The sequence below is a fragment of the Neoarius graeffei genome, chromosome 13 (genome assembly GCF_027579695.1).
Source record: "Neoarius graeffei isolate fNeoGra1 chromosome 13, fNeoGra1.pri, whole genome shotgun sequence".
Classification (NCBI taxonomy): Eukaryota; Metazoa; Chordata; class Actinopteri; order Siluriformes; family Ariidae; genus Neoarius; species Neoarius graeffei.
In genome coordinates, this window is record NC_083581.1 from 25,806,186 (window position 1) to 25,825,612 (window position 19,427).

Genomic DNA, 19,427 nt, shown 5'->3' on the forward strand with positions numbered 1-19,427 from the left:
ATCCATGAGTGGGATGAGAAGACAGAGAATAGCATTTATTATTATAAGTGTTCAGGAACCGGTTGGGAAAAAGAAAGCACCCAAAGCACAAATTTACTCATGATACCCATAATTCTCTCTGAGAAGAAATTCTTTAAAAGTCTCTGTGTAGTCATTTCTTATCGTATTTGCTTCCTTTACCTGCTTTTGTATTTTGTTTGCTGGTTATAATTTTGTGAATTGATTTTATCCCCAAAATTGGGTTTTTATTTGGAGAGACCCAGTCATTAGAGAGAAATGTGCCAATTATTAACATTAATCATCACAAATATGAGCCAATGTAGACAAAATACGCAAGCACATACGAGTAAAAAAAATATTTTTGTTCATCAGTTTGAAAAATATGCATTACAACATTTTTAAGCACTCCAAAAAAAATGCAAATACATTTTACACTGAAAAATTATTGTAAGTTGTCTTCTGTTTGGTGATATTCTAAAAAAACAAAACAAAAATAAAAATCCGATAGCAGAAATTCGTGTCACCTTAAACAAAGTGTCACGGTTATATTATACTTTATATATTATACACACACACCACTACTGTAATGTTCCGACTTTGATGGCTGAAGGCTGTCTGAGCGACCATGTCACTGTAGTGATATGCCAAGATGGTATATTTTATTTATAAATATATATCTCATCTCATTATCTCTAGCCGCTTTATCCTTCTACAGGGTCGCAGGCAAGCTGGAGCCTATCCCAGCTGACTACGGGCGAAAGGCGGGGTACACCCTGGACAAGTCGCCAGGTCATCACAGGGCTGACACATAGACACAGACAACCATTCACACTCACATTCACACCTACGGTCAATTTAGAGTCACCAGTTAACCTAACCTGCATGTCTTTGGACTGTGGGGGAAACCGGAGCACCCGGAGGAAACCCACACGGACACGGGGAGAACATGCAAACTCCACACAGAAAGGCCCTCGCCGGCCCCGGGGCTCGAACCCAGGACCTTCTTGCTGTGAGGCGACAGCGCTAACCACTACACCACCGTGCCACCCCTTATTTATATATATATATATATATATATATATATATAAAATTTAATAAACTGAAAGCATGTAACAGCATGACAACTTGTATATTTTTCTCATTAAGAGAATCGAAAAATAAAACAGGTTATTATTTAATCATCCCGTATGAACTTGGCCCTCGCAAAGCAAAAAAAAAAAAAAAAATTAGTGGTACAAAACCTCTAACATAAAAACATAAATAAAACAGTGACAGTTTAATACTACCACATAGCTACTAAATAAGAAATATGCAGTATTTCTGTGTAAAGAACAAATACCAGGTTTATAAACCTATGCACCATAAAGAGAACTGACTGTTCTTAAACGCTTGTTATGGTGCTGTATATGAGTGATAAGAGTTCAGCGTGAGAACTTCCTAGGTCTGAAGGCAGGGACAATGAGCTGATGTGAGGCGCTCCTCTCCTCAGGTACGGGTGCCAGGTCTTCTGCAGAACCCCATTTCTTCCGCGAGTGAAACAGAGATGTTAACTTCCTGTTGCGGCGCTCAGTCACCTGGGCTGGGCTGTGGTATCCAGCATCTTCAGACCAGAAAAGAAGCAACTCAAAACTAGTGCCTCATATTACTCATAGAGTCTCGCAAGAAATTTTCAACACCTACATAACTCTGCGTGCTTCTGTTTTAATTTTATGTGTTCATATGCTAGAAAGTTCTTTGGCTCTGTACTAAATGCACACTTTGTCTAATTATATATAATATATACGGTGGTGCTTGAAAGTTTGTGAACCCTTTAGAATTTTCTATATTTCTGCATAAATATGACCTAAAACATCAACAGATTTTCACACAAGTCCTAAAAGTAGATAAAGAAAACCCAGTTAAACAAATGAGACAAAAATATTATACTTGGCCACTTATTTATTAAGGAAAATGATCCAATATTACATATCTGTGAGTGGCAAAAGTATGTGAACCTCTAGGATTAGCAGTTAATTTGAAGGTGAAATTAGAGTCAGGTGTTTTCAATCAATGGGATGACAATCAGGTGTGAGTGGGCGCCCTGTTTTATTTAAAGAACAGGGATCTATCAAAGTCTGATCTTCACAACACATGGTTGTGGAAGTGTATCATGGCACGAACAAAGGAGATTTCTGAGGACCTCAGAAAAAGCGTTGTTGATGCTCATCAGGCTGGAAAATGTGAAAAAACCATCTCTAAAGAGTTTGGACTCCACCAATCCACAGTCAGACAGATTGTGTACAAATGGAGGAAATTCAAGACCATTGTTACCCTCCTCAGGAGTGGTCGATCAACAAATGGCCCTTTTCCACTACCCTTTTTCAGCTCACTTCAGCTCACTTCAGCCCGACACGGCTCGCGTTTCGACTACCAAAAACCAGCACGACTCAGCTCGTTTCAGCCCTGCTTAGCCCCTAAAACTCGCACCGTTTTGGAGTGGGGCTGAAGCGAGCCAAACCGTGCCGAGTGAGGCTGGAGGCGTGAGCAGACACTCCCCTGTGCACTGATTGGTGAGGAGGAGTGTCCTCACATGCCCACACGCCCCGCGAGCGCGCTGGGATCTGTAAACACCGCAAACCCGGAAGAAGAAGAATTACGAATTACGAGAATTTCTGAAGCCTTATGCGCCTCGCCTCATCTATACGCTCTTGCCAGTATCTGTTGGCGTTGTCGGTGACAACAAGCCACAGCACCAAGACCAGCAACACTAACGACACCATGTCCTCCATGTTTATTGTTTACTATCCGGGTCGTGAGACTACCGCTTAAAAGATCACTGAATCAGTGACAACAGAGCATCATGGACGAGTTCGCGGAGCGCAAGGCTCATCGTATGCCCTTCAAATAATGCGCGCAGTAGGCTATTGATGTTTTATTATGAGCCATGTACAGTATGTCGCCTAATGTTTTTTTGTTTGAGTTACATGTTCGTTTGAAGGACTTAATGTACAAAATAACATAGTTGCACCCCGTAGTGTTGAAATTGGTAAACACAGTGCATTCAGTGAGGTTTGCACCGCCCTCCTTTTATTTCTGACTCTTCCTGTCACCGTTGCAACCTCTGAGCGCTCATTCGTATGCCCTTCAAATAATGTGCGCAGTATAGGCTATTGATGTTTTATTATGAGCCATGTACAGTATCCTAATGTTTTTTGTTCCTGAGTTACATGTTCGTTTGAAGGACTTGATGTACTAAATAACATAGTTGCACCCGGTAGTGTTGAAATTGGTAAACACCGCAGTTGCGGACACTTTGTAGCCTAAAATGATGTTATGATAAGCTTTAATAAAATGCCCGGTCATTTGCCCCGCCCCCGGCCCGGCTCTGACTTGTTCCGCCACTGTCACTGATGTCACTGTTTGCGCTGCGTAACGACATCACGTGACGTCCACCCACTTTCGCTAACTCCACCCAATGTGTCCACCCACTTCCAGCCAGCACGGTTCAGCGCGGTTGTAGTCGAAATGCAACTTCAATAGCCCCGCTCAGCTCGACTCAGCTCGACTCAGCACGGCACGGCTCAGCCGCGTTTGTAGTGGAAAAGCGGCAAAAGATCACTCCAAGAGCAAGACATCTAATAGTTGCCGAGTTCATAAAGGACCCCAGGGTAACTTCTAAGCAACTGAAGGCCTCTCTCACATTGGCTAATGTTAATGTTCATGAGTCCACCATCAGGAGAACACTGAACAACAATGCTGTGCATGGCAGGGTTGCAAGGAGAAAGCCACTGCTCTCCAAAAAGAATATTGCTGCTCGTCTGCAGTTTGCTAAAGATCACGTGAACAATCCAGAAGGCTATTGGAAAAATGTTTTGTGGATGGATGAGACGAAAATAGAATATTTGGTTTAAATGAGAAGTGTTATGTTTGGAGAAAGGAAAACACTGCATTCCAGCATAAGAACCTTATCCCATCTGTGAAACATGGTGGTGGTAGTATCACGGTTTGGACTTGTTTTGCTGCATCTAGTCCAGGACGGCTTGCCATCGTTGATGGAACAATGAATTCTGAATTATACCAGCAAATTCTCAAGGAAAATGTCAGGACATCTGTCCATGAACTGAATCTCAAAAGAAGGTGGTTCATGCAGCAAGACAACAACCCTAAGCACACAAGTCGTTCTACCAAAGAATGGTTAAAGAAGAATAAAGTTAATGTTTTGGAATGGCCAAGTCAAAGCCCTGATCTTAATCCATTCAAAATGTTGTGGAAGGACCTGAAGCAAGCAGTTCATGTGAGGAAACCCACCAAGATCCCAGAGTTGAAGCTGTTCTGTATGGAGGAATGGGCTAAAATTCCTCCAAGCCGGTGTGCAGGACTGATCAACAGTTACCGCAAACGTTTAGTTGCAGTTATTGCTGCACAAGGGGGTCACACCAGATACTGAACGCAAAGGATCACATACTTTTGCAACTCACAGATATGCAATATTGGATCATTTTCTTCAATAAATAAATGACCAAGTACAATATTTTTTGTCTCATTTGTTTAACTGGGTTCTCTTTATCTACTTTTAGGACTCGTGTGAAAATCTGATGATGTTTTAGGTCATATTTATGCAGAAATATAGAAAATTCTAAAGGATTCACAAACTTTCAAGCACCACTGTATAAACAGTCCTTCCCTCACCAGTCTCTCTTTTTCATTCTCTTGAAGTTAACAAGACCAAAAAAAAATGCTACTTCTTACACCAGTGTCCTTCCATAAATGATATACACATTTTATGTCAAGGATCTGCTATCCGATCCGATTTTCCTTTGTAAATTGTTACTATAAAAATGATGTATAAGAGCAAGTGCATGCCCTAATAGAAAATTAATCAACCCCTTCTGACCAATCAGAATGGAGAATTCATCATGTGATATAAGGTGTGTTCTCTGTGTGAATAAGGTGTATGAATATTGAAAATTACTTTAATCACTTAAAAACAAGAATGAAACACAATCATGCAGGAAGACAACTGAGGTCTCGAGGCTTCCTGCTTTATATGTGGGTGTGTACCAGTGGGTGACACAGAGATATAAATATATATTTAAATAAAACCCAGAAATTATGTATGAGTGTGATTACTCACTCAGATCACTGCTCTCCTCTGCTTTCTGTATATTCAGGTAATGGGACGCTAAGTGACCGCTGTAGTCTCGCACATTTTCCTTTGCACCTGATAGGCAACAGAGTACCAATGTATTATTATTATTATTATTATTATTATTATTATTAGTTGTTGTTATAGTAATAGTAGCACAAACCCCATTTCCAGAAAAGTTGGGATATTTCCCAAAATGCAATAAAAACAAAACAAAAACATGTGATTTGTTAATTGACATGAATGTTTATTTAACTGACCAAAGTACAAAGAAAAGATTTTCAATAGTCTTACTGACCAATTTAATTGTATTTTGTAAATATAAACGAAGATAGAATTTGATCTCTGCAACACACTCCAAACAGTTGGGACAGAAGCATTATTACCATTGTGTTACATCACCTTTCCTTTTAATAACACTTTTTAATCGTATGGGATCTGAGGATACTAACTGTTCCAGTTTTGCAATTGGAATTTTTGTCCATTGTTGCTTGATACAAGACTCCAGTTGCTCAACAGTCAGTGGTCGCCGCTGTCTGATTCTCCTCTTCATGATGTGCCATACATTCTCAATAGGAGACAGAGCTGGGCTGGCAGCAGGCCAGTCAAGCACACACACTCTGTGTCTATGAAGCCACGCTGTTGTAGCCCATGCAGAATGACGCCTAGCATGGTCCTGCTCAAATAAGCATGGACTTCCTGGGAAGACACACTGCCTTGATCACAGCATATGCCTCTCTAAAAACCTAGTATACGCCTCTGCATCAATGGTACCTTCACACATATGCAACTCACCCATGCCACAAGCACTGATGCCCCCGCCCCAAATACCATCACAGATGCTGACTTTTGCAACTTTTTCTGATAACAAACTGGATGGTCGTGTTCACCTTTGGCACTGAGAGCTCGACGTCTGGTTTTCCCGAAAACAAGCTGAAATGTGGACTCATCTGACCACAGCACACGTTTCCACTGTCTTTCGGTCCATCTGAGATGAGTTCGGGCCCAGAGAAATCAGTGGCATTTCTGCATAGAACTGATGAATGGCTTCCTCCTTGTGTAATACAGTTTCAGATTGCATTTCTGGATGCAGCAGCTGACTATGTTAAGTGACAATGGTTTTCTGAAGTACTCCCGAGCCCAAGTGGCTATATTTGTCACATTAGCATGATGGTTTCTCAGGCAGTGTTACCTGAGGGCTCGAAGGTCACGTACATTCAGCAGTGGTTTCCGACCTCGTCCTTTACACACTGAGGCCCTGTCCACACAGCAACGGATTCAGGTGAATCCGATAAAATTGTTTATCGTTTCGGCCTGGCGTCTACACGGCACCGGCGTTTTGGGTGCCCCAAAACGAAATCTTTTGAGAGCGGGTTCCAGAGTGGAAAGATCTGGCAACGGCGCCGTTGCGAAGTCATCTGGATGAGTAGAACGGATTTGTTTACGATGACGTCACAACCACATGACTGTCAGTGCTTCACGCCGGGTAGAAGTGTAACGAACTCGATGCGAGTTGTCAACAAATCCTTTAACTTGGTTCATGAAACGCGCTTACAAAATATTTTCACTGTGAATATTTATTGTGTAATGGTGCAAAGTGAGAGAGAGAGAGAGAGAGAGAGAGTCAATCCCGCCAGCAAAAATAGGGAAAAAAAGGAGCGATCTCACCTCTTCAGATGTTGGTTTAAGTCCTATAATACATTCCTCAAAAAGGGCGTAGAAGAACAAATTAATCCATCAACGTGCAGCATTCAATTTATTCCGGACCATTAAAGACGCTGCCTTCCGCGTAGAATCATACGTCATCCTCGCCGCCATATTGGATGGGTCAAAGCGGAGAATAAAGATGCCTCATTCATGTGCTGCGTTTAACTGTACCAACAGATTTGCCGTCCAAACGAGATCACATGGGATTACCTTTCACAGGTGAGACTGGAAAAATACTTTTCATTGTATTTGGTCATTATAATGTAATTTTACGAACAGATTTTTCTGACTTTGTGGCTAATATGAAGTCTCGCGCATAATAGTTTATGCGCATGCGTCCTTACTTCTTCTATTGTTCTGGTGTCTCCGAAGGGACCGTCTTACAGCGCCCCTAGAGGTGTGGCATGTGTATTGCATCGTTTTCAGCAAGGATTGCGTTGCCATATGTACCTGATATTTTACTGATCCGTTGCCCATGCGGACGCGATATTTTTTTTAATAACATCTCATTGCCGTTGTCGTGTGGATGTAGCCTGAGATGTCTCAGGATTCCCTGAATCTTTTCACAATATTACGTACTATAGATTTTGAAAGACCTAAAATCTTGCATTGAGAAATGTTCTATTTGAATTGACTAACAATTCTCTCACAAATTTTGATACAAAGGAGTGACCCGCAACCCATCCTAGCTTGCAAAGACTGAGCCTTTGGTGCTGCTCCTTTTATACCCAATCATGTTACCAATTAACCTGCTTATTATGGAATCTTCCAAAATAGTGTTAATTGAATATTCGATAAACTTTTCAGTCTTATTTTGCCTCTGTCCCAACTTTTTTTTTTTGAGTGTGTTGCAGGAATCAAATTTTAACTTTGTTTATATTTACAAACTACAATTAAGCTGGTCAGTAAAACTATTGAAAATGTTTTCTTTGTACTTCCGTCAGTGAAATAAAAGTTCACGTGAATTAACAAATAACAGATTTTTGGTTTTACTGCATTTTGGAAAATATCCCAACTTTTCTGGAAATGGGGTTAGAAGTAGTCAAACATATTTTTGGAAAACAAATTCAATAAAATCCTCAATAACAGTATTAGTAAATTAAATGTTGATTGTTAGAAGGTTTTGATTCATTTTCGATGATCTCTGACATTAATTCAGTCACAGGTCTATTTTAAAGTGCTCATTCCAATACTTGATCATTTCTGTATTAACAGCGAATTCACAGGGAATTGCATGATGTTCCACGTAATAGATTAGAATAATAAACTGATTTTTAAGGGGTTTTTTTTTTTCAAAAAAAGAAAAGACCTCCAAGTTTTCTGTGAGATGATGTTTATGTAACACTGTTGTAAGGGTTCTCCAGTGTCAGGGCTGGATAATCAGAGGTTTTAAGTCTAAGTACTGAGGATGTTGCATGCTGCGGTTTTTCAGTAAAATGGCAAGCTACGTTTTTGTCTTAATAACTTCGAGAGAGAGAGAGAGAGTGAGTGATGAAGGAGACTCATCCTCTAATTTGTTTCAGAGATGTTCTATAACATTAAATGTAAATATAAATGGATATGCAATTATTCAAATGGTTGTTTGTCTATGTGTCAACCCTGCGATGACCTGGCGACTTGTCCAGGGTGTACCCCGCCTCTCACCCATAGTCAGCTGGGATAGGCTCCAGCTTGCCTGCGACCCTGTAGAACAGGATAAGCGGCTACAGATAATGGATGGATGGATGAAAAATTGTAATCATTGACAAGTGATGTAGTATAAGGAATAAAACACTTTGGTGTCGATGTTCTGTTATTGGAAAATCATCAACTTTACATCAGGCTGCATCGCACCACCCTGTCATTGATTATTTTCCAAGATAAAAATATTGATCAAATTAAACATGGAAGTGCCTCAGCTTCTGCCTGATTCCTCCACTTTTTTGAACGTTGGATAAAACTACACACATACATCTTTGCCAATATTTCTTCTCATTTCATCATAAGATCATATTGTTAGCTCTGGATTTAAAATATTTACTGATGGATTTCAGCACCTTTCTGTAGGCTTCCATGATAAAAGAGTTTGGCGACAGGAAACGTCAATATATCTATGGTAACCATACGTCCTCTAGCCTGGAAAAATACTGCAGTGTTCCTTTCAAGATTTTAATGTTAGAGCAAATCTCATCTCATCTCATTATCTCTAGCCGCTTTATCCTGTTCTACAGGGTCGCAGGCAAGCCGGAGCCTATCCCAGCTGACTACGGGCGAAAGGCGGGGTACACCCTGGACAAGTCGCCAGGTCATCACAGGGCTGACACATAGACACAGACAACCATTCACACTCACATTCACACCTACGGTCAATTTAGAGTCACCAGTTAACCTAACCTGCATGTCTTTGGACTGTGGGGGAAACCGGAGCACCCGGAGGAAACCCACACGGACACGGGGAGAACATGCAAACTCCGCACAGAAAGGCCCTCGCCGGCCATGGGGCTCGAACCCGGACCTTCTTGCTGTGAGGCGACAGCGCTAACCACTACACCACCGTGCCACCCCGTTAGAGCAAATATTAGAGCAAATTAAGTCCATAACAAGTCCATAAGAGGCTTACCATACGTTTGGATGAGCAGATTAAATATGTACACATGGCCATGTAGTGCAGCAATGTGCAAAGGTGTGTATCCCTGTAATCAGAAATGTTTTAGTCTCATTTAAAATATGTATAATATAAAATGAACAAAATTTAATTAAAAAAAAAAACAATTGAACACTTACACCCTGGAGCATCCCAAGTCACAAATCCATCCACCATGTGCAAATCAGAGAAGAATCAGGAAAGGAGCGAAAGACAGAGAGATGGAGGGGAAAAACGAGAGGGTGAGAGGACACAAATTAGGTAAGGTTACAGCAACAGACCCTAATGACAGCATGATAATTGCCTGGTAATTCAGTGCAATTGCTCCTCTCAGGGCCCAGCTATTGGAATACATGAGGACATTGTTTAGGGGAAGTGATTAACATGACACAGTGTGATTTATGAACATGTGCTGTGAAGCAGAGCCCGCGTTCATTTGTACAGCTGGATTTGGTGCTTTCCCTTTGAGAGGAGTTATGTCAGAAGCTTGGAAACCAGGCAGGCACGTGAGAACGGCGTCACTGTACCTTACCGATTTCCCGTACAAACGGAGGGCAACCCAGGGTTAGTTACTTACATGCTGCAAAAGAAAAAAAGACAAAAATATTTGTTGTCTAATTAATGAAGCATTAGGACAGTAAATTAAGCATAAAATCTTGACAAAGGCATGTTTTAAAACTCACAAATAAACAATTGGACTACTGGAAACTTTCTATTCAATGGACTTACAGCTTTGGTGTTGACGTCGGCCCCTGCGTCAGCCATCACAGTAACCATGTCCTCTTTTCCGTGCTTAGCAGCCCAGTGCAGGGCGGTCTGAGAAACACACACACACACACCATTCAGTTTAACATACCACATCTGCAGTGGCATACATGTTGAAGTTACTCTTTAGGAGAAATAACAGGTTTTGTACAATACAGTACCAGTCAAAAGTTTGTACACTCCTACTCATTCATAGGTTTGTCTGACCTATAATACTGAAGGTGCCAAAACTATGAAATAACATAAAGTGGTGCTTGAAAGTTTGTGAACCCTTTAGAATTTTCTATATTTCTGCATAAATATGACCTAAAACATCATCAAATTTTCACACAAGTCCTAAAAGTAAATAAAGAGAACCCAGTTAAACAAATGAGGCAAAAATATGATACTTGGTCATTTATTTATTGAGGAAAATGATCCAATATTATATATCTGTGAGTGGCAAAAGTATGTGAACCTTTGCTTTCAGTATCTGGTGTGATCCCCTTGTGCAGCAATAACTGCAACTAAACGTTTCCGGTAACTGTTGATCAGTCCTGCACACCGGCTTGGAGGAATTTTAGCCCATTCCTCCGTACAGAACAGCTTCAACTCTGGGATGTTGACAGGTTTCCTCACATGAACTGCTCGCTTCAGGTCCTTCCACAACATTTTGATTGGATTAAGGTCAGGACTTTGACTTGGCAATTCCAAAACATTAACTTTATTCTTCTTTAACCATTCTTTGGTAGAACAACTTGTGTGCTTAGGGTAGTTGTCTTGCTGCATGACCCATCTTCTCTTGAGATTCAGTTCATGGACAGATGTCCTGACATTTTCCTTTAGAATTCATTGCCATCATTCAGAATTCATTGCTCCATCAATGATGGCAAGCCGTCCTGGCCCAGATGCAGCAAAACAGGCCCAAACCATGATACTACCGCCACCATGTTTCACAGATGGAATAAGGTTCTTATGCTGGAATGCAGTTTTTTCCTTTCTCCAAACATAATGCTTCTCATTTAAACTAAAAAGTTCTATTTTGGTCTCATCCATCCACAAAACATTTTTCCAATAGCCTTCTGGCTTGTCCACGTGATCTTTAGCAAACTGCAGACGAGCAGCAATGTTCTTTTTGGAGAGCAGTGGCTTTCTCCTTGCAACCCTGCCATGCACACCATTGTTGTTCAGTGTTCTCCTGATGGTGGACTCATGAACATTAACATTAGTCAAAGTGAGCGAGGCCTTCAGTTGCTTAGAAGTTACCCTGGGTTCCTTTGTGACCTTGCCCACTATTACACGCCTTGCTCTTGGAGTGATCTTTGTTGGTTGACCACTCCTGGGGAGGGTAACAATGGTCTTGAATTTCCTCCATTTGTACACAATCTGTCTGACTGTGGATTGGTGGAGTCCAAACTCTTTAGAGATGGTTTTGTAACCTTTTCCAGCCTGATGAGCATCAACAACGCTTTTTCTGAGGTCCTCAGAAATCTCCTTTGTTCGTGCCATGATACACTTCCACAAACATGTGTTGTGAAGATCAGACTTTGATAGATCCCTGTTCTTTAAATCAAACAGGGTGCCCACTCACACCTGATTGTCATCCCACTGATTGAAAACACCTGACTTTAATTTCACCTTCAAATTAACTGCTAATCCTAGAGGTTCACATACTTTTGCCACTCACAGATATGCAATATTGGATCATTTTCCTCAATAAATAAATGACCAAGTATCATATTTTTGCCTCATTTGTTTAACTGGGTTCTCTTTATCTACTTTTAGGACTTGTGTGAAAATCTGATGTTTTAGGTCATATTTATGCAGAAATATAGAAAATTCTAAAGGGTCCACACACTTTCAAGCACCACTGTATGGAACATATATGGAATTACGTGATAAACAAAAAAGCGTTAAAAAAACAAAATATGTTTGATATTTTAGATTCTTCAAAGTGTCCAGGATTTACCTTGACAATCTTAACCTGCTTCATGAATGCTTTTCAATTATCAGGTCTGCCTCGTCAAAAGTTAATTGGTGGACGAGTTTCTTGCCTTATTAATGCATTTGAGATTAAACGGTAAATAGTAAATAATAATACAGTAAATAGTCCTATTCCACACTACAAGTGTAGTAATCCATATTATATCAAGAACCGCTCAATGAAGTAAAGATAAATGACATCAGTCACTACTTTAAGACATGAAGAAGTGTCTTTTAATTCATAAAAATAAAGAAAAAACATTGAATTAGAATTAGAAGGTGTGTCCAAACTTTTGACTGCCACTCCAGGTTGCTAAAAGCAAATACTCAATATCTAATCATACAGACTGATTTAACTTGTAGAATTAATTCTACAATCCACCTCAGCATAGATTTCAGTAATATTATTTAAACGTGTATTTCTTAGAGCCAGAGAAGGTTTTTTTTTATTCCTGAACTTTCCTTAGACAGAATGCATTTTATTCAAATTGTTAATTGTCATTTCAGTTAACTTTATATTAAGCAATTTGTTTTTGAGTTATTGAGGTTCAGAGTAAACAGATTCAAACAAGAAATAACAAGAACAACTTTAAGATGTCAGTGATAAATATAATAACTTCATCGGGGAGGCCCCCGGACCGCCACGTTTCTGTTTTTGTTGATATGGTTGTATGGAGCAAGTGTGTATAGTATGACAAAATTTGATCTGACGATGTATGTTTGCACTTTTTTGTGTGTCATTTTGCACACTTTGCTGTTATTTGTTCTGGTGTCTTTTGGTAAAATGAAAATCCAATAAAGACATTGTTTTAAAAAAAAATAATAACTTATATAATGATGGGATGTGATTTCCACCACTGTGGCTTTGCTTCACAGCCCCCACTCTGAGAACCACTGAAGGTGTATTATTCTAAGAAGACTCAAACTGCCAATCTGTAACACTTACTGTATGATACGTCAGAAACTACAACATGTCAGACAAGTGGCAAAGATTTAGGGAATTCTGTACCTGCTAGTATACATCAATTTGGACCCTACATACTGCAGTGCATTGTGGGATTTTATGAGAGACTCTCCAGTATGCTTTAAAACTGATCATAAAACAGCAGACTCTCAAAATAGTTCACTGCGTAAATACATATATGAACAGAGATACAAATATAAAGACTTGTACCTCATTATGACTGCAGTGCATTCTGAGAAATGTAGTCTAGCATTTTATTCTTTTATATTGCACGACTGAGGAGAAAAGACTGCATTTCCTATAATTCTCAACTCAGTTGTGTCATCTGAAATGTGATGATGTTGAACGAATTGGTTCCTTGACCAAAAAAAAAAACAACAACCCCCCCCACACTATTTTTCTAAGTTTTTTTCTTGTAAATTTACGACTTTAATCAGAATCCAAGTTTTTCAGAATATTACCCCCTCCCTCATCTCTGTATTTCTTTTAATTAATTAATTAATTAATTAATTAATTTTTTTTTTTTTTTTTTACCTACAATGGCCCTAATACATCATCGTATGTTTCTGAGTTGTTACTACAGAAACAATATATTTAAAAGAGTTATTCCATGAAACTGAGCCATACATGAGCTGATAGCCGATGAGGAGCGTAGCACTGAGTTGGCTATAAGCCATGTATGACGAGATTGACTGGAATAACTGTTTTATTTTCTCCACACTCACTGGATTTTGAGAAACAGAGCATTTTTATTTTTTGCAAATTCGATAAATAAAAACTTTACACAAAATGTCAGACAAAATCATTTCCGCTTAGAATGTAAACAAACCGGCGAAATGACAGTAGCAATGTGTGAAAAATGCTATAATAACAGTTCTTGAAAAATAAAAAAAGATATGTTCTTATCATCAAATACTTTTTTTTGTTGCTTTTTTTTTGGGGGGGGGGGGGGTTTCGAGCAGAGTTTTTATTTAGTCCTTGGTTGGTTCAGCAAAACGCTCCGCCATTTTGTTTTTCTCTACTCACAGTATATGTATATGAGCTGATAGCCTAGTAGTAGAGTAGCCAATCAGAGCGTGCGATTGCTCATATCCAGTGAATGTGGATAGAATAAGAATGCATATACAGTGTATTACGTATTAGAACGAGTGCATTGAGATAAACGTGATTTGCCTGGCAGAAAATTATAAGCTTAATAAACATTTGATTTGAAAACTCAACAGTACTGTAGTAATGTGATACAAGTTTCATTAAATTAAGTGGCTTGTTGATTCTTACTTTAGTTAAAAAATCACAGATCTAATCCCTAACAAGGCTTTCTGGGAATCACGCAATCCCTATGCAACATGACCCGAGCTTTAATACATGAGCTTCACTCAGTTTGCTTTTCCTGGCTGCTCCACACTCCACGACTCTCACAATGCCAGAAAATGGACATGTCCATGGGCTTCAATTGGTCATTGGAGGAGGGGCCCAGCTGTGCATGGAGAGGACGGGTTCCTGCCATCTAATGGCAGCCTAATTACAAAACAACAAACCAGTGTGTCCACTGCGGGGGAAGCTGGGTCCTGTCACCCAGCGCAAGATTGATGATGTTGGTATGACCCTGTGATGGAGGACCCACCCAGGCATCAGCCCACTGACAAGCCCATCAAGAAGACACAGGGCCAACACACACACAAACACAAGCTGAAGCTACAATAATGGACAAGCACAGAGAACAGAAATGATGGATTTTACATGCACAAACCTGATGTTTAACAAAACACTCAAGCTTTGAAAGCAGACAGATGTACAGTAAGCACATGTACGCACACAAACACACTTTCACTCGTTCAGAGGTTAGCCAGGTTTGTACAGCAGATCTCATTATATTTATCTTTGAACAGAGACAGAGTAAGAAATGGAACGACTGTTTTCCAGTTCATAGTTGACACATTTGCTTAAATAACCGAATATACATATTAAAAATGTCCATTCATTTCTTTCTTCCATTTCTATCATTTCTTTTTGTTGCTATAAATCGTTTGCTAAAGGAATTACACCACATTAACAGCTTGCGAAAACTGTCAAAACAGCTGCTGTTACTGTTTTTTTCTCATCTATATTCCACTGTATGTGTCCTGCTGCAGTGGGACGACCCTCAGCCCCTCCTCTAAACTCGGCCCCTGAGACAGATTGTGATAAATGGAGTCTGGCTCTTCTATCTACGGACCCATTGTCCTCGCTGTCACACTCTCGAGACGGATTGGTCATCTCGCCGTTTGAGCGACAGGCCGACAGGTCTCAGGGGCGGGGCATGACGGATGATAGCCGACAGGATGTTGCATCTCCTGCCCTTATTGCTCAACTTCCTGTCTAGGCCCTGCGGGGTGGACACACTGAGGAAAATACAACATCCGTGTCCTGTTCTAGGGGAACTGTTAACAAGGGATACCACTGCCAAACATATTCACAACGTCTTTTAAAAGGGAGGAGATGGGAAAATGATATACTTACAAACTGGAGCATGGAAGAGTTGGTCCAGGACGACAGGGAGGGGTCATGGTATACAGGGCATGAAGGGAAGACACAGAGAGAGAGAGAGACTGAGATAAAAGGAAGGGATAAGGGATGGGTACAGGTGGCTTTTCATTCATTCATTATCTATCTTGGACTTGTTGATGGACAGGTCCAGCTTGCAATGCTCAAAGGAGAAGAATGTTTACGCTGTATCTAGGATGGTGGCCGTTTATTTTTCGGGTCACCCTGTGAGAGGCGCAGCTGGAATTCCAGCCCGCCACACCCTCACCCCCCCCATCTCAACGACACGGAGCTTCAAACGTGTGAAAGGAAAACGTAGATAATGCTTGTCTCAGGTTACCTGCCACTGCTGCAATAGTGCGTTGTTCAGCACAAGGCTCAAGGCAATGCTTAACCACTTTGAGTGCATCAAGGAGTTAAGCCAAAGACAAAGAGGAAGAAGAAGAAGAAGAAGAAGAAGAAGAAGAAGAAGAAACAAACGCTTGGCCAAAACAACACCACCAACAAAAATCATCCCTCTCAAGCAATGGCTAAGCTCTGATGAAACCTCAACAGTCGAAACTCTTAATGACAATCAGGAATGTCTGAAATCAACCTTGGCCAATCCGGCACTTTGCCAACTTAATAAAAGCTGCTGGATTGTCCTGCGTGACTTGACCAGCTTGGCATGCAACTATAGGCTGGTAGGCAAGCGAGGCAGGGAGGGCATCAAAGTCACCCGAGGTCAGACTCGCCATTGTTCCTCAATTAATCCTAGCCTGCGCTATTACTTTCAGATTATCTTTAAGTGGTTGAAGTCTTTGAGGTGGCACCTAATCTCCCCTGTACTTCAATGCTTGCTGTCGTATCTTGTCCGGGTGGGGAAGGGCGAGGCTTAGTGGCTCTTAGAAGGTGGTCTAAGTCAGGACATTGTGAGAACTCCGGGCCAGGGAGGGACAACAAACACTAGGGCAAAGCTCTTTAGCGCACATGGAAGGGAGGGAGAAGAGACAAATAAAAGGATTTGAGCTTGTTTTCAGGGTGCAAGAGCTAAAAAGCCATCTTTCATAATCCTTTTGATAGTAGGCCTTTGAAATGTAAGCCGGGGACAGATCCTTTTTTTTTTTGCGTTCTTTCACTCTGCACTTGGGGACGACAGAAGAAACTGTGTAGCATCACAAAAACAGTTTGTAGGAAGAGACATCAATCACCAATATGAGAAAAAAAAAGTTTATTTTTATAGCGCTTTTAACAATAGACATTGTCGCAAAGCAGCTTTACAGAAATTTAAAGACTTTAAACATGAGCTAATTTTATCCCTACTCCATCCCCAATGAGCAAGCCTGTGGCGACGGTGGCAAGGAAAAACTCCCTCAGACGACATGAGGAAGAAACCTCAAGAGGAACCAGACTCAAAAGGGAACCCATCCTCATTTGGGTGACAAAAGACAGCGTGATTTATAAACGACTCGCTTCTATAACAGTGTTCTATAGAGTCACAAAGTATAACTGTGAAAACAGGAAATTCGTTATAGTTTTAACATGAAGGCTGTTTTGTTGAAGTTATAAACTGTTCACTGATGGAAACTTGAGTGCAAAACGGTTCATGACAACTGCAGAGTTAGCAAGTCAACTGTAGCCCTCAGCCATAAAAGCATTACTGTAAATGTCCAGAGCATCTTCCAAGTGCGACTAATTTTATACATACACAAGTTCATTTTACATTCATCATCCAGTGAGAATGAAGATAAAATGATAAAATGTAAATCTGCTCTTACTCACCCCCTAAAGGTTTGATTCACCAAGCAGAGGAAAATATAAGAAAAAAGGGAAAGGAAAAGAAAGACGTTATTACCAAACAGTTGTGTTCACACGCAAAGTCTAATTGTTGGAACAAACCAAATGAACTTACTGAGGTAAAATCCTGGAGAAACACACACACACACACACAAAGAACAACATTATGTGTAACATCAGGACGTTTATCTCTCCTCAGGTTTGATTTGCTGATGGATCAGTTTTAAGAGCTTTGCTCTAAAGGCAGTAAAAGTAAAGCTGGTTACTTTTTTGTTGGCCAGTGAGGCGTCCTGTTTGAGCAGCTGGGTGAGGTGTGAGAGTCGGCCACACGCCGCAGAATAGATCCACTCTTTTTCAATAGGATCCAGCTGCAGTGAAGAACATGACAAGAACACGCTCAGGTACACACCTCCATTAACATGACCAGGCAGTTAGAGAGAGGACACAGCTGCAGCAACACCCACATGTATCCATAAAGTGGTGCTTGAGAGTTTGTGAACCCTTTAGAATTTTCTATATTTCTGCATAAATATGACCTAAAACATCATCAGATTTTCACACAAGTCCTAAAAGTAGATAAAGAGAACCCAGTTAAACAAATGAGACAAAAATATGATACTTGGTCATTTATTTATTGAGGAAAATGATCAAATATTACATATGTGTGAGTGGCAAAAGTATGTGAACCTCTAGGATTAGCAGTTAATTTGAAGGTGACATTAGAGTCAGGTGTTTTCAATCAATGGGATGACAATCAGGTGTGAGTGGGCACCCTGTTTTATTTAAAGAACAGGGATCTATCAAAGTCTGATCTTCACAACACATGTTTATGGAAGCGTATCATGACACCAACAAAGGAGATTTCTGAGGACCTCAGAAAAAGCGTTGTTGATGCTCATCAGGCTGGAAAAGGTTACAAAACCATCTCTAAAGAGTTTGGACTCCACCAATCCACAGTCAGACAGATTGTGTACAGATGGAGGAAATTCAAGACCATTGTTACCCTCCCCAGGAGTGGTCAACCAACAGAGATCACTCCAAGAGCAAGGCGTGTAATAGTGGGCAAGGTCACAAAGGAACCCAGGGTAACTTCTAAGCAACTGAAGGCCTCGCTCACTTTGACTAATGTTAATGTTCATGAGTTCACCATCAGGAGAACACTGAACAACAATGGTGTGCATGGCAGGGTTGCAAGGAGAAAGCCACTACTCTTCAAAAAAAGCATTGCTGCTTGTCTGCAGTTTGCTAAAGATCACATGGACAAGCCAGAAGGCTATTGAAAAAATGTTTTATGGATGGATGAGACCAAAATAGAACTTTTTGGTTTAAATGAGAAGCGTTATTTTTGGAGAAAGGAAAACACTGCATTCCAGCATAAGAACCTTATCCCATCTGTGAAACATGGTGGTGGTAGTATCATGGTTTGGGCCTGTTTTGCTGCATCTGGGCCAGGACGGCTTGCCATCATTGATGGAACAATGAATTCTGAATTATACCAGCGAATTCTAAAGGAAAATGTCAGGACATCTGTCCATGAACTGAATCTCAAGAGAAGGTGGGTCATGCAGCAAGACAACGACCCTAAGCACACAAGTCGTTCTACCAAAGAATGGTTAAAGAAGAATAAAGTTAATGTTTTGGAATGGCCAAATCAAAGTCCTGACCTTAATCCAATCGAAATGTTGTAGAAGGACCTGAAGCGAGCAGTTCATGTGAGGAAACTCACCAACATCCCAGAGTTGAAGCTGTTCTGTATGGAGGAATGGGCTAAAATTCCTCCAAGCCAGTGTGCAGGACTGATCAACAGTTACCGGAAACGTTTAGTTGCAGTTATTGCTGCGCAAGGGGGTCACACCAGATACTGAAAACAAAGGTTCACATACTTTTGCCACTCACAGATATGTAATATTGGATCATTTTCCTCAATAAATAAATGACCACGTATAATATTTTTGTCTCATTCATTTAACTGGGTTCTCTTT

The 19,427-nt window shown here is 40.5% G+C and overlaps 1 protein-coding gene across 1 annotated transcript in view; it reads right to left on the bottom strand.

The window, feature by feature from the left end:
* Positions 1 to 887: 887 nt before the first annotated feature.
* Positions 888 to 19,427, bottom strand: part of LOC132895884 (ankyrin repeat domain-containing protein SOWAHB) — a 63,481-nt gene continuing 44,941 nt past the window's right edge. Inside the window, exons 6-13 of the mRNA XM_060936637.1 lie at positions 17,712 to 17,813; positions 17,451 to 17,572; positions 16,788 to 16,813; positions 15,646 to 15,773; positions 10,185 to 10,271; positions 9,432 to 9,504; positions 5,114 to 5,200; positions 888 to 1,600 (exon numbers count right to left, since the gene is read on the bottom strand). Coding sequence (XP_060792620.1) covers positions 1,422 to 1,600; positions 5,114 to 5,200; positions 9,432 to 9,504; positions 10,185 to 10,271; positions 15,646 to 15,773; positions 16,788 to 16,813; positions 17,451 to 17,572; positions 17,712 to 17,813 — 804 coding nt within the window. The 3' untranslated portion in view covers positions 888 to 1,421. The remainder of the gene's footprint in view (positions 1,601 to 5,113; positions 5,201 to 9,431; positions 9,505 to 10,184; positions 10,272 to 15,645; positions 15,774 to 16,787; positions 16,814 to 17,450; positions 17,573 to 17,711; positions 17,814 to 19,427) is intronic.